Source organism: Lynx canadensis, chromosome A1 (genome assembly GCF_007474595.2).
Source record: "Lynx canadensis isolate LIC74 chromosome A1, mLynCan4.pri.v2, whole genome shotgun sequence".
Classification (NCBI taxonomy): domain Eukaryota; kingdom Metazoa; phylum Chordata; class Mammalia; order Carnivora; family Felidae; genus Lynx; species Lynx canadensis.
In genome coordinates this window covers 108,481,714-108,496,750 of record NC_044303.2, presented here as the reverse complement: position 1 = coordinate 108,496,750, position 15,037 = coordinate 108,481,714, and the positions used below count along the sequence as shown (strand labels likewise).

Sequence of the window (15,037 nt, the reverse complement as noted above, 5' to 3'; positions counted from 1 at the left end):
TTCACCAGTGTCTTCTAGTACTTTTCGAATCTCTTCTAGTTCTTGTCTTATATAGGGCCTATAAATACTATAGTTTTTTGTGTCCCTGCATGTTTGATAATGCTTTTGTTCAGTGGGGTATAAAATTCTTTGTTCACAGTTATTTATCCCTCAGAGCATTGATGTTATAGAAAAGTATCACATCATTTTAGTATGGCCCAAGAGAAGTCCAAACCAACCTTTATTTTTTCTTTTCTAGCTTCCTTTGTTTGTCCTCCTACCCATCCCCAACCCCCCCAACTCCACAGTGGTGCTTAAAGATTTTTTGTTCAGTGTCCGTGGAATTCAAATTTTTCTTTGGGATATGTTAAAAAATAGATCTCTTTATTATCTTTGCACGATACTCGAGCCATTTCAATGTGTAGACTCAAGACTTCTTTCAACTCTGCATTTTACTTCTGTGGTTTCTCTTTCTTTTCATATTTTGTTTCTCAGTCTTTTTTTACCATGTTGGAATCATTGTGTGAGTCCTGACATCTGTCCTCTGTGCTGATTATCTGTTTTTTGTGGCTTTTTTCCTCATTATGTTTATCTCTTTATCCTTTTTTGTTAGATTTAGTATTTTTTAAATAAGCTTTCTGTACGATTTGGAGGTACAGCCAAGTTTGGGAAGCCTTCTGTGAAGGGTCAGCACATCACATGCAAGAATCCATCGCAGTTGTACTTGCTGCTTTTCGACTTCCTGATTCAGCATCAGCAAATGATAGTAGATATATTTAAAGTATCACTTTTGAATGAATTCTGTCTTTTAAAAGCAATAAATTTGCATTTAGAATATTTCAGTAAAATTTACACATACATACACAAGCACTAATTTTTATGAGCTGATGTGTCTTGATTTAAAATTCTCCTTCATATATAGGAGCATCTGGGTGGCTCAGTTGGTTAAGTGTACGACTTCAGCTCAGGTCATGATCTTTTGCTTCGTGAGTTGGAGCTCTGCATCGGGCTTTGTGCTGAGCTGGAGCCTGCTTCAGACTCTGTGTCTCCCTCTCCCTCTGTCCCTCCCTTACTCGTGCTCTGTCTCTCTCAAAAATAAATAGACATTAAAAATTTTTTTTATTTTTGTTTCATATATAAACCATCCTGTTTTTTAAAAATTTTTTCTTTGATCTCAGAGGGAATGAACTTTCAAAAAATGTTTTTAGTAGTGATTTGGGGAAATAGAATATAGAGAAAAAAATTAAGTGGTAATTCCACTTCTCGTAGAGATGAACATTGTTCACATATGGGTGCATTTTGTTCAAGTGTCATTTTTTTCACCATTACACCTAAGGTTGCAGAAGTAGCTAATATTGTTTCTGTCATAATTTGTATTTTTCTTCAAGATAATGGAAGTAAATGGACAAAACTTTGAGAACATTACATTTGCGAAGGCCGTTGAAATTTTAAGGAATAATACTCACCTTGCACTTACTGTGAAGACCAACATTTTTGGTGAGTTTTGTTGTAAAAACTGAAAGGTTTTTTCTTCTGCTTTTTGTTTATTGTTTTTGTTTGTTTTGTTATTTAAAAGCAAAAGTCATCAATGAAAAGGAAAATAATAAAATACAAAGCATGTTTCTTTTTGAGCTCCTTGATCATTTTTAGGAACTTCAGTGTTGAGGTATAGTAAGTACTGTGTAGTCTAGAATTTTCATTTTTCATCGTTTGCATTATTTTGGTATCTTACAAAAATAAATTTTAAAAGAGGTGTGCACGTACATTTGGTTAGACGTGTGAAATGTCTACTGAAGAGGTATTATGTACTGTACTTTGCTGGGAGATACTGAGTGAAACTTAGAATGACCTGTATGAAGCATAAAAATCATAATCAGGCTTTTATTCCCCCTGCTAATGGGCAACTCAGACTATTGCTAATGTTTTAGCTAGCTTTCTGAAATAATAATACGAATGCTAGATTGGCTGTTTCATGAAACTAAATTGAGTAAAAGAATTAATCACTGAATTCCAGATTTTTAATAACAGTGTACTCTGCCTTTCTCTCTAAAAATGTTGATTACTGTGTCTGCAGAGTGTTTTGATCATGTTTCTATTTGAAGCAGACTAAAGCTTGCGCTTGCATTTTTTTTTTTCTTTGTTGGTTCCCCCTCCCCGCCCCCCTGCTTTTTAGGGAAGACTTATTGTAACTGGGTTTCCTTAGATACCATAGGGTATTCAATGAAATTCTGAGAAGGGCGATAATAAAAACAGCATAATAGTTTGAAAATTATCAAAGAAAATTTAAGAGTCTAAATGAAGTTGGGGAAAATTTCTTCAGGTCATCTGGGTTGCATTTTGAAAGCTAGGAGTTGAATTTAAAAACTGTGCCTATGGAAAAGGAAGTATGTTTTATTTTTTCACTTTCACTGCTCCTCATACTGCACTTAGTCATAATGAAAAATGAAACATTTGGTATTTTTCCTCTTTTCAGTGGAGTCCTTTTTACTGAATTATGTCCTATTAAGTCTGATATATAACTCCTTTGGCAACTTCCCAATATTATATTAGTTTAGCGTCAAATAAGTGAGCCTTCACAGTTCCTGGGTTTCCTGGAGTTTGGACTAGTATCTAGAAACATCAACTTTTGGGTTAAATAAAAAAGATTCTGATTTTGAAAAGTAAGAAAGCAGAGCTTGCTCTGTGTCTTAGAGCATCTGATTTAGTGTCTCCAAGCTTGACTTTGTTTAGATGTATTTCATAGGGGTCTTACAAGGATCAAAGACCTTGAACTTTTTGTGCCCGAACGTAATAATTATTACCTGGTATCACATACTATTATGTATAAAAATATAAAGATAGTACTATTTGGTGATTAATAACATGGCCCATGGGAAATAGAAAAAATAGATCTGAAAGGTACAAAAGGCAGGGAAGCCACCACTTCAGGACTCTCCTTGAGTGGTGAGAGACATTTGCCTAATAGAACTCTAGATGGGATGTGGTAGAGGGTAGGTTGTGGTACTGCAAAAGAGGGCCCATGTCCTCAATACCTCCTTCCTTACCCTTGGCAGAGAATGGTCAGCCAACTTTACCCCAAGCAAAACACCAAAGAGTATCTCAAAGTAATAGTAATAAAGCATTTTTAAAAATGGAGCATTTTAGTATGGATGTGGTACCTGGAATGAAGCCCTGGTAATTCTGACATTACAGTGAAGCAGAGATTGAGCACTTAGGTTGTCCTGTATGGAGCTCGCAGTCAGAACACCTACAGACAGGAAAACTGTGACCAGAACACAGATTTTTTTTTTTTTTTATGTTTGTTTATTTCTGAGAGAGAGAGACACAAAGAGTGTGAGTGGAGGAGAGGCAGAGAGAGAGGGAGACACAGAATCTGAAATAGGCTTCATGCTCTGAGCTGTCAGCACAGAGCCCAACGCGGGGCTCAAACGCACAAACTCTGAGATCATGACCTGAGCCGAAGTCAGATGCTCAACTGACTGAGCCACCTAGGCGCCCCTAAAACTGACAGCTAGGTGTAGGAGAACAAGGATCATTGAGGCATGGTGGGAAACATAATAACTGAGCTTACGGAATCTGAGGAAAGTAGTTAAAGAAGAGAAGAAAAACATTTCTAGAACCGTGCTCAGATTTAAAGAGTTATCCCTTAAAATAAGAACAGGATATTAGGAAAAAAGAAACAGTCATTGAAAAAGAAGTAACTCAGAGTGACTTACAGTATGATAGCAATGACAAAAACAAAATGTAAAGTAATGTCGATGCAACAATAGCCGAGACTTTCCCAGAGTGAAAGAAGGATGTGAATCTTCTAATTCAAAGGGCACCTGAAATCTGAGCAAAATGAATTAAACTTGTTTTAACTTTCTGTTTCCAGTATTGGAGAATAACCAGAAAAGGTAGACTAAAATATAAAAAGTAGTTACAAACAAGTGCAACAATCCAAAAAGAGAGCTAACAACTACCTGACACAGAACAGAGAGAGAATCGGACTGGAAAGATGTGAACTGGAGCCATATCTGCTCTGAGACATTCACCAGTACAGGAAAGCTCTTGAAAGACAGCCTCTTTGGGCAGTAGACTCCTAGCAAAAGTCTAAAGCTTTGGAATCCTGCACTTGCTAGGAACACAAAACTGGATGTGTTACATCCCTTCCCACCTCCTGAAACCATACCCCAAAAGGATGTCTTTTTTTTTCCATGGACATTATCAATCCATAGAATGTAGCTGAGAGGAAGAACTGCAGGATAAAATCACAGGTTTCTAGTGTTAGAACCCACCAAGGCCAGAACGCTCAAGCATAATAACCTTTGTTGAAGATTGGGACCTTGAATGGCTTACTCTAAAGTGGATGTGGGTTGTACTCTAAGCAACTCGGAAATACCTCAAATTTTGGCCCTGGCTCTAGCCCTGGGACCTCAGGTGCCTGGCAAAAGAACATAAAAATCTTTTGAGGATTCCAGCAGTAACCTATTATTTGTGTCTTTTTTAATAAGTTTTTTTTTTTTTTTAGTTTATTTATTTATTTTGAGAGAGAGAGAGAAAGAGAAAGAAAATGCGTAGCAGGCTCTGCACTCACTCTGGAGCCCGATGTGGGGCTCAAACCCACAAACCGCGATATCATGACCTCAGCTGAAATGAAGAGTAGGACGCTTAACCAAGTGAGCTACCCAGGCGCCCAATAACCTATTATTTGTAAAAATAATTTTTCAAATACAGAGTTAAGCAAACAATCAAAGATTGTGAGGCTCTCTTAAAAGTCAGTGTAATCCCCGGGCACCTAGGTGGCTCAGTCAGTTAAGTGTCTGACTTCAGCTTAGGTCATGATCTCACAGTCTGTGAGTTCGAGCCCCACATTGGGCGCTATGCTGACAGCTCAGAGCCTGGAGCCTGCTTCGGATTCCGTATCTCCCTCGCTCTCTGCCCCTTCCCCTCTCACACTCTGAGTTTCTCCTTTGCTCAGAAATAAACATTTAAAAAAAAATCTTTTTTCAAGTCAGTGTAATCCAGAACCAACAGAAACAGAACCAGAGGAGTTCCAGAGTATCATACACAGTCTGTTAGGTAACTGTCTTGTATCTGTGAAGTTAAAAAATCAAATTGAGGGTTCCATTTCTAGGTAAGATGGAGTAAACACATGCCACCCTTTGTTTCCCAATCAGCTCAACAGTAAAACGTGGGTAGAATCATTTAAGAACTTAGAAAATTTAAAGTCCCACTACCAGGAGTAAATTAATTAATTAATTTTTTTTTTTTTTACTCCAATAACACTGGACTGGAGTCAAGGCAAGCTGAAACCTGGTTGAGTACATACTGGTAAAGGTTCAAATGGAGAAGCCTGGCTTGAGGAGTGGGAAAAGGAATCCCCACAGTTTTTCCCCCCTCTTTTTTTTTCCCATTCTGTCAGGTCTCAGCCTCCAAGCAGCAATGCAGCTGCACAAGCCAGACTTCTGAGGGAGGGGAACGTTCTTCACCGTTCACTGGAGCTGTGGCTCCTTCATTGTTTCCCCCCTGCCCCCCACACACTCTTTCTCTCTTCCTCCTCATTGGCCCCTACAGAGCCAGAGTCAGCAATTTCTTTCTAAAGGACTGAAAAGGGTAGCCTAAGGAACTGTGGAAGTCTGTAGGTTGATAACTGAGGTAGAGAAGACGACTCCATAAAGTTGTTTATGAGATCCCGAGCTCACCTCCATCCTGTGTGTGCACGGATGTGATCCTATTCAGCACACCAGAGACTTGGAGAACTGGCATGCCAGTGGACCTGTGCTCGGGTCCCACGCAGACTGAGTGGTGGCACAGAGCAAACAGGTGGAGATAACACTGCAAAGCTTTGGAAACTGTACCAAGAAGCCCACAGAAGGCTAAACAAAGATAGCAAAACTTTGTCGCAGTCATCAACTGAGGCATTGCCTTTGCCATTCTGCCTCCTTTTTGTGTGAGAGTTCACTTACTTACATATTAAAAGATTGAGTTCCATGCATCTTTTACAGACTGTTGTGTTCTTGACCTTTTTCCCTCTCTTTGTGCTTCACTTTGGATATTTTCTAATGACCTGGGTTTAAGCAAAGTTTTGCTCTTTTCTTCTGTATCCGTCCTGCCCTTGAACACAGCCAGAGAATTTCATTTTAGATAATTTTTAGTTCTAGAATATCTGTTTGAATCTCTCTTATAAACTCAATTCTCTTATACTCAATTCTCAAAACCATATTTTCATCCATTTTATCTCTATTTTATTTAATATATTTATAACGGTTATTACAAAAATCTTGTGTGTTAATTCCAAAATGGGTGTTATCTTTTATTCTCTGATCCCCCCTATTATCAAAGTGTCTTATTTTGTGTGTCTTACAATTTTTTATTGTATGCTGTACTTTGTATACTAAGGAACCTTAGCAAATAGGCAGATTAGTATTTTCTCATAGAAAGGATTTGCCATTTCCTTTGTTTAAGCATATAAGGTAAGGGGAATTGAGCTGGGTCAGACTAGGTTACAAAATTACTTAGACTATACCCAAGTTTCAAACTGAGAGTGAGATTTGTCATGTGTTTGATGCAGGCCCCTTCTCTAATGGAACTTTGTCTCTGAGCACAGAGAGATTGTGGGAAATTATACTTTGTTTTGTCAGCCTTGTCCTCCTACCCTCACTCCCAGTTTTTCCCTAAGGCGTGGCTTTTGATTCAGAGTCTGGTAGCTTTTTGTCTTATTTTTTGTAGAAATTTGGCCCTTGAGAGATTTTTTAACTTAGCTCTTGAGCCACTCACCCCAAGCAGAGAAATATGTCATGTATTGGTTGCACACCCTTCCTTGTTGTGTGACTTTGTCTCCTAAGTACCATGAGACTAAGAAATTTCTAACCTGCCCCCAGCTCTTCTACCTTGTCTTAGGAGTAGATATGTCCCATGGAGGAAGGCATCACTGCTTTGGGCCTTGTGTGTATTCCAGTTTTTATGCCAGTACTTGAAGCCATCAAAAATCCTTTTTCCTCTAGCAGAGTCTCTCTACCTGATGCCCGTTTCATGTTTAGACTTCATGTTGAGAGAAGAAAACATCAGGCAATCTCCATTTACCATCTTTTTGCCATGGTATTTTAGCTCATCTATTCCTCCTGGCTTTCATAACTTTCTAACATTTGAAAATCTCACCACTCAGATAATTTATTATTAGCATTTTAATGTTTTCATAAAAGTATTATATGTGTATGTTTTGAAAATGAAAACATTTAAAAAAGGTATGCAGTAGAGCCATACTGTGTATAGCATTCTGGATCTTTGCTTAGGAGTTGATACAGATTTAATTCTTGTATAATTGTTATTGCAGAGAAATCCACTGCAATATTATTATAATCTGTTGAGCTAATGTATTGATGGGTGTTTTTGGTTGTTTTCAGTTTTTGCTATTTACAGTGTTGAAATAAAAATCCTGTATACTTTTATGCTTATGTAGATAGACCTAGAAGGTAAATTTCTCATAGTGGAATTAATTTTTAACAGTGCTGCAGTTTCACTTTCCAAAAGTTTACCCCAGTCTACATACACTTTCTTTATCAGTATATAAGAATGCCTCTGCAACAGGTATAATCAACTTTATTTTTATTGATACATATTATTTAATAATGAGGGAGGTTGAGCACCTTTTTTTTTCAAAGGTTAACGTTTATTTTTTACAAAGTCATTTGTCCATTTTTATTTTGAGGTACTCATGTTTTATTGATGTATTTGAATGTGTTATAAGAAAGGACAATATCTTGTAGTCTTTTTTTTTTGTTTTTTAATATTTATTTATTTTGGGAGAGAGTGTGAGCAGAAAAGGGGCAGGAGAGAATCCCAAGCAGGCTCTGCACTGTCAGCACAGCCCGATGTGGCGCTTGATCTCATGAACCATGAGATCATGACCTGAGCCAAAATCAAGAGTCAGACACTTACCCTACTGGGCCACCCAGGCACCCCTAGTATCTTTTAGTCGAAGGGTTGCAAATATTTTCCCAAGTTGTCTTTTGACTTTGCTTGTTGTGTGTGTGTATACGTATGTATGTAATTGTAGAGACTGAGAAATTTTTAATCTTCATGTAGTCCAATTTATTACTTTTCTTGATTCTTGGGCACCTTCATTTCTGATTCATATATTTAGTATTGCTTTTTAATAGCATTGTAATTACACTTGCTCACCTATTAATTTTTGTCTTGAACCTTGACTGATTTTTTAAAATTTATTATTTTCTCTTCATCTATAAATCAAAATTTCTACAGTTTTATTTATAACTATATACACAAGTCCAGTGAAGATGTAAGCTACTGTGTACACCCTTGAGTTGTCTTATGTACATACCACAGGCAGGGATATCTGCTGCCCATTTAAAGATTTCCTATTGCTCTTCACTGTAGCATTTTTAGGCCCTTTCTTTGCCTTGTTCTCCAGTCATCTTAATTTTCTTTGTTTCTTTTTACCACAGGGACTTGGAACTTGAGATTTCTTCTACCTAGAGTCATTCCTCCTTCCCCTCACTTTGCCTAGTTAAAATCTACTCACCTTACAGCAACTTAATTAGGGAAGATTTTTCCTTTCCTGCTTTCTTAGTTCCTCTGGTTATGATCTTTCTGTACCATATTTTGTATACTTACTCTTCTGCAATAGGGGTTATCTACAAGCGCATAGTGTAGTGCCTTCGTGTTTGTAGGTCAATAAGTGTTTTTTTGCATGGATGTGTATCAGTTTTACCTCAAAAAGGCATTTTAACCTTTACCACATGGCTTAAAATAAAACAAAATTTTCTAAACAAACTCAAAGGAATTTGTTGCATTTTAATCAAGCAAATTATCTTTAAAAGGTGACTCCAAAGATGTTTATTATTTTGAAGGCAGAAAATGTGCTTTTCATAAACTTTCAGTATGCTTTGGTAATGTGATAACATCCTGGTTGAAACTTTCAAGATGATCTACTTTTACAACTGAATACCAAGCCATTTTGTGTTGTCATGCATCAGCTTTTAAGTCTTTGTCTATTGGATCTTACTTGTAACTCGTTTGATATTGAAGGAAATGATTGATTTGTCCCCAAAACAAAAAAGATCACAATTCTCTGTTTTTCAGTGGGCACATTTATAAAATTTATTTTTCTTTTATGAAGGTTCCAAGTAACACTACAGAAACCTGCACCTTCTGAAGACCTTCATATTCAAGAATATGTAGCTTCATTTTTCTTTTATTCATACCCTCCCAGACACCATGAATTCTTAGGAAATTACCTTCTGCCTTAGCATTTATCTTTTTAGTGGGTTTTTTTTCCCCCTCTAGTAGTTGATAGGTCTTATTTAAGAACACATATTTAAAACAACTGAAAAATATTTTCATGACATTAATGAAACCTAAGTAATATAGGTTATCCTAATTGGAAAAGATGACACTAATAGTTACTAGATACATAGTCTTCTATGGATTTTTCTTTTTTTCACTTGATCCCAAGGAGGTATAGCCCCTCTCACAAGGTAAAAAAATCTGATCTAGGCAAAGAGATCGCTAGATAGGCAAATCTTCGAGTGCACTTGTACTGTTCTTAAGGATGAAATAACTCCTTAGACTTACGGTCGACCTGAAGTTACCTAAGAATGATTGGTTGTTACTTCAGACCACTGTAGTGAAAGTTTATTAGCTGCTTTACTCAGTGACAGGAGTCTCATAAATGTGACCTTGAGGAAATGGTGATTTATTATTAAATTTAGTACTGTTTATTTCTGGCAAAAATAGGTCCATCAAAACTCTTTTTTTTTTCTTTTTTTAATGGCTAAATTTTACAAAACAACATGACTACAGTACTTCTATCTCATATCAAGTGATATATATTATGATATGAAATAACATAAATAATAGAATCTAAATATCTGGTTTTATAAAATCTGAGAGGATTAGCAGTTAATATTGCTTATTATTATTACATAGCAAATATTGCTAAATAGGAAGCCTTGAACTTTTCAAACATGCTGCCTGCCTACTTCCTTTTCATTTCTGCCAATGACTTTGTTTTTTCCCTTTTGGCCTATATCAGAAGTATAGGTATTTATAAAAACTGAAGACAGGGGCACCTGGCTGGCTCAGTTGGTAGAGCATGTGACTATTGATTCCAGGGTCCTGGGTTCAAACCCCATGTTGGGTGTAGAAATTGCCTTAAAAATTTTTTTAAAGGACATCTCGTTGGCTCAGTCAGTAGCACATGTGACTCTTGATCTCAGGGTTGTAAGTTTGAGCCCCTACATTGGGTGTAGAGATTACTTAAAATCTTAGGGGCGCCTGGGTGGCTCAGTCAGTTAAGCGGCCGACTTCGGCTCAGGTCATGATCTCGCGGTCCGGGAGTTCAAGCCCCTTGTCAGGCTCTGTGCTGACAGCTCAGAGCCTGAAGCCTGTTTCATATTCTGTGTCTCCCTCTCTCTGACCCTCCCCTGTTCATGCTCTGTCTCTCCCTGTCTCAAAAGTAAATAAAAATGTTAAAAAAAAATTAAAAATAAAATCGTAAAAAAAACGAAGAGATAAGTTGGTATAGCTGATGAAGCATGGTGTAGATTTCATAATGTTTAGTGGATGAGACTGTGAAAGGCCAAATAATAGAAAGTGACTGTATTGATGTTTAAAATTTGTTGTTTTTTGTAAAAACTTGCTAATGAGAATAAAACAAATGACAACTTTATTTATTTACACAGTGTTTAAAGAGTTACTTAGTAGGACTGAACAAGAAAAATATGGAGTTCCTCATATTCCTAAAATTGCTGAAAAAAAAAGTAATCGCCATTCAATCCAGGATGTACCAGGAGATATCGAACAGACATCACAGGAGAAAGGAAATAAGAAAATAAAAGCAAATACTGTTTCAGGTGGAAGAAACAAAATCAGGAAAATTTTGGATAAAACACGGTTTAGTATCCTGCCTCCAAAACTGTTCAGGTAGGTGCAATCATCTCAGTAATGTAAACATTTTCCTGTTGACTCTAAAGTTTTTATTTGGTGGAAGGGAATTTGGGGTCAATTTGTTTTTTATACAACTAACGCATTATAGAATCTTCAAGTAAACCATAAATAAGAAAATCTTAGTATCTTTCCATCATTTCCATGAAATTACCACTACTAGAGTATATATTCTTCTAGTAGCTTTGTTTTGAATTTTAGGAAAGACTGACCATTTTATTTTACAAAATCTTTTCTTGTGTACTTTTTATCTAATTTAAGTCCTTTGGACATCTTTTTTCTTTTTTTTTTTTTTTTCAGTTTATTTATTTTGAGAGAGACAGCGACAGTGTGAGTGGGGGAGGGCAGAGAGAGAGGGAGGGAGAGAGCCCTAAGCAGGCTCTGCCTTGGCAGTGGGGCTCGAACTCACTGAACTGTGAGATCATGATCAGAGCCAAAACCAAGAGTCAGATGCTTAACCAACTGAGCCACCTAAGTGCTCCCAAATTTGAACATCTTAAAACTTGAGGATAAATTTGCGGATGCTAGTTTTTTTGTCTTCTAAATCATCTTTCTCTTATTGCACTATTTATTCCTTCCTGAATTCTAAAGCTGACCTTTTTAGTCAAATCTACTTGTTTCTAAAATGAGATGTCACCAAAACTGAAGGGAACTTTGTGATTTGAAATGTAATTTGAGGTCTGTAAAGTACTTAAGAAAATCATTTCACTGAAGTGGATGGGAATGGGTGTAGTATATATTATATCTGTATATTTTACATTATCTACTTCATAAAGCAATCACAGAAGTGTTAATCCAGCTCATTACCTAGCACATCAGTAGGCACTCAGTATTTGTTGAATAAATTAACACAGTGAATTAAGTAAAAGAAAGAGAAGAGAAGAAAAAAAATAAAAGGAAGAAAACATTTAAGCAAAACATAATCAAATATTTGTTTAGTTCCTTATAGTTCCCAGCACTATGCTCTGTGGTTTTGAGAGCTGAAAAGAGGTAGTTACTACTTTTAAGGAATTGGTATCAGGAACCCTTTATTCTCCACATGCTTATACACAAGGCACAGACAGTGTTCAAATATAGAAATGTAGGAAGATTAATAGAGCAAGTTTCTTGTCCTCTAAGAGTTGGTAATCTAAAAAGAGAAAGCAGACAAATGGTGCATTACAGGGTGATAAATGTTTTGATGTGCACAAAGACAGGAACAAGTTTGGTAGGTTATATAGACTCTGGGTGTACATGTAGAGATGAAGCAGGAGAGATAGGGAAGAGCTGAGTTATGAAAGACTTTGAATATTATACTAAAGTGATGGACTTCATCGTGTCATAGTAGGAAGTGATAGAAGCTCTGTTAGTTGTATTTGGTGTATTGGGGTTGACAGTATAGCACATTGTCATTGTAATAATGACACTAATTAGGGGACAACTTGGAAGTAGGTAAATGTCAACTCTCAGCTTTTATAGTGTTCAAGATCTCAGAGATTGCCTGATCTCAACATGCTTTTCTTCTTGAGTTCTTACTTCCAATCAGGTAACACATTTGTTCTTCATTTAATTTGGGGCTCACAGAGAATTAAAGCATCTTGAGCTCTGTGTTTATTGTCACTCATTTCTTTCTTAATGACTGCTCTCCTAGAGGCAAGCAGATTGTAAAAATCCTAACTTTAAAGTAGCAAAATTCTTTTAATATTGAGCATACTGTCATATGACAGCAGGGCAGCAAACACTGTAAGAGAAGTCTTATTCTCATAAATGGGAGGTAAGGAGAATATGAGAGGGACTAGCCTACATTGTAAAGATGGGAGACAGTTTTGGATGATCGGAATTGTGCATGACAGCACTGGGGAGAAGGGAAATGAATGGAGGACCAAAAAGAAAAGAGTTTGTAAAGGGAATTCTTAGGAGGTATTACCCCGAGTTCCATTTCTAGAAACCCTGGTGGATTTGATCTAGAATAAATGTATCCTTTAACTGTTTTTCATTTTGAACAGAGGCATAATTGTGACATGTGTCGTCTAGAACCATAGGACAGTGATTGTATTGGACTTTAGCTTGTTAGTGTCAGATTCCAAGTAGCTATGTTCAAGTTTCAGGCAGCTAAATCAGTCTGTCATCTCCATAGTATCTCCTTCAGGGAGTGGGAATTGGTTTCACCTCTTGGATTCTATCTTTGCTTATAGTAGGCATGGAAAGGAAGGTGGCCAGGAACAATCGTTTGAGTGTTTTCAAGCCTTATTTCTTTGTATTGGTACGTCTCAAAATGAAATATCTTGTAGAAGTAGTTAACTCAGAAGGGAATTGTTTTTTCTTTTAGTAGTTAGCAAGTATTTATTGAGTCTGTTTTGCCAGTCGGAGGCTGTTTGCTGTGAATGCTAACATTAGTAAAATATTGTACATCAGGTGTTAATATTAAACTGGCTCTCTCTTCTAAACACGTTTCAGTGAAGTAAAATGCCAATAATTTCAGCCATATAAATACCAGAAAAAATGTTATTTTAGTACAAATCATTAAGGTTTTCATTGGACCCTTTTTTTTTTTTTTGCAGAGAACTGATTTGTCATACTGGTCACTTTGCAGTTTTGAGAATGAATGTGTGTCCTGTTTCTTGGCACTTAATCATTACAAATGAATTCAGGTGATTTTTAATAGGTACACAATAAAATCACTGAAACTTCAATAGAAAAATAGGCAAAGAACGTTGAGTCACATACTCTACATCCATAATAATCAAGGACACACAATTTATTTTAAAAACAGTGTATCATTTGTTTTATCACAGATTGACAGGAGAATAATCAGGGCCTGAATTGATAACATAAGACAAATAATAAGCTCAACTGCTGTAGAAATATGAAATTATGGGGTACGTGAGTGGCTCAGTCAGTTGAGCGTCTGACTCTTGATTTCAGCTCAGGTCACTACCTCATGGTTCTTGAGTTCGAGCCCCATTTTGGGCACTGTGCTGACAGTGTGGAGCCTGCTTGAGATCCTCTCTCTCCTCTCTCTCTCTCTCTCTCTGCCCCTCCCCTGCTCCCTCTCTCTCTCAAAAATAACCATTAAAAAAAAAATAGGAAATGACAACCTTTCTATCAAGTATTTGGGCATTTTTTAAAAATGTTTTATTTATTTATTTTGAGTGAGAAAGAGTGTGTGCAAGCTGGGGAAGGGGCCGAGAGAGAATCCCAAACTGGCTCCTGGCTGTCAGCTTGGAGCTGGATCTGGGGCTTATTCCACGAACTGACAATCATGACCTGAACCAAAAGCAAGAGTTGGAGGCTTAACCAGCTGAGCCACCCAGGTTTCCCTGGGCATTTTTTGATTAAGAGTTTTAAAAATGTTTATACCTTTGATTCAACAATTCCATTTCTAGTAATAAATTGATGAAGATTTATATACAGATATTCTTAGTAGTATTACCTATAATGAAACAAAATTGGAAATACCCTAGAAGTCCAGCTACAGGGGATTGGTTAATTAGATTGTAATGTATACTGTAAAAATAACTAAAAAGGAAAACTGTTGGTTGTGGTTTTGTGTAGGGTGTGGTTTTATAGGTAATTGTTTTCTTCCTTGTTTGTTCACTATATTTTTTTTAATTTTCTACTTTGAATATTTAAGTGAGAAAAAATTTTAATGAGTCTAATTCCATAATTCTGAACATATGTGTGTCAAGGCTCTTTGAAAAAGGCTCTTGGTCTCTGCCTTTGTAGCACTCACTTTTCTAAGAATTGTCCTCGAAATACTACAAGAAAGAGTATGTGTATCTGTGAGACAAAGAATATTAAAATAAGGAAGGAACAAATAGTTGAGATTAAGAATAGATAATTCCCCAAATCCCTAACCATGACATAATTTTAAAATGAAAGAATTTTTGAACATTAGAAGTAGAAAAATAGTTACTAATTTCCAATAACATCAGTGGAAAAACAAATCTGATGTCCTATTTTTTTAAATCATTCAGCTTTTAATTTGTTTTTTAATCACAAATTGCTTATATAACAGCTTAATATTATTCTTTGTAACACAGTCCCAGAAGTAGACTGTCTTGTTTGCTTATCAGAAATTATTTTTTCTCACCTTCTTTTTTTTTTTTTTTTTTTTTGTCAGCATACTTTG

The 15,037-nt window shown here is 36.4% G+C and overlaps 1 protein-coding gene and 1 non-coding gene across 6 annotated transcripts in view; both read left to right on the top strand.

Annotated features, from left to right (window-relative positions):
- The window catches only part of RAPGEF6 (Rap guanine nucleotide exchange factor 6), a 191,207-nt gene that overhangs the window by 122,455 nt on the left and 53,715 nt on the right, over positions 1–15,037 (top strand). For all 5 annotated transcript variants that reach the window (XM_030317510.2, XM_030317528.2, XM_030317504.2 and 2 more), the window contains 2 exons: positions 1,368–1,476; positions 10,665–10,905. In XM_030317510.2, the coding sequence (XP_030173370.1) occupies positions 1,368–1,476; positions 10,665–10,905 (350 nt within the window). The remainder of the gene's footprint in view (positions 1–1,367; positions 1,477–10,664; positions 10,906–15,037) is intronic.
- On the top strand, positions 10,051–10,123 carry TRNAN-AUU. The gene has a single exon. It is a non-coding gene; the product is annotated as a tRNA-Asn (tRNA).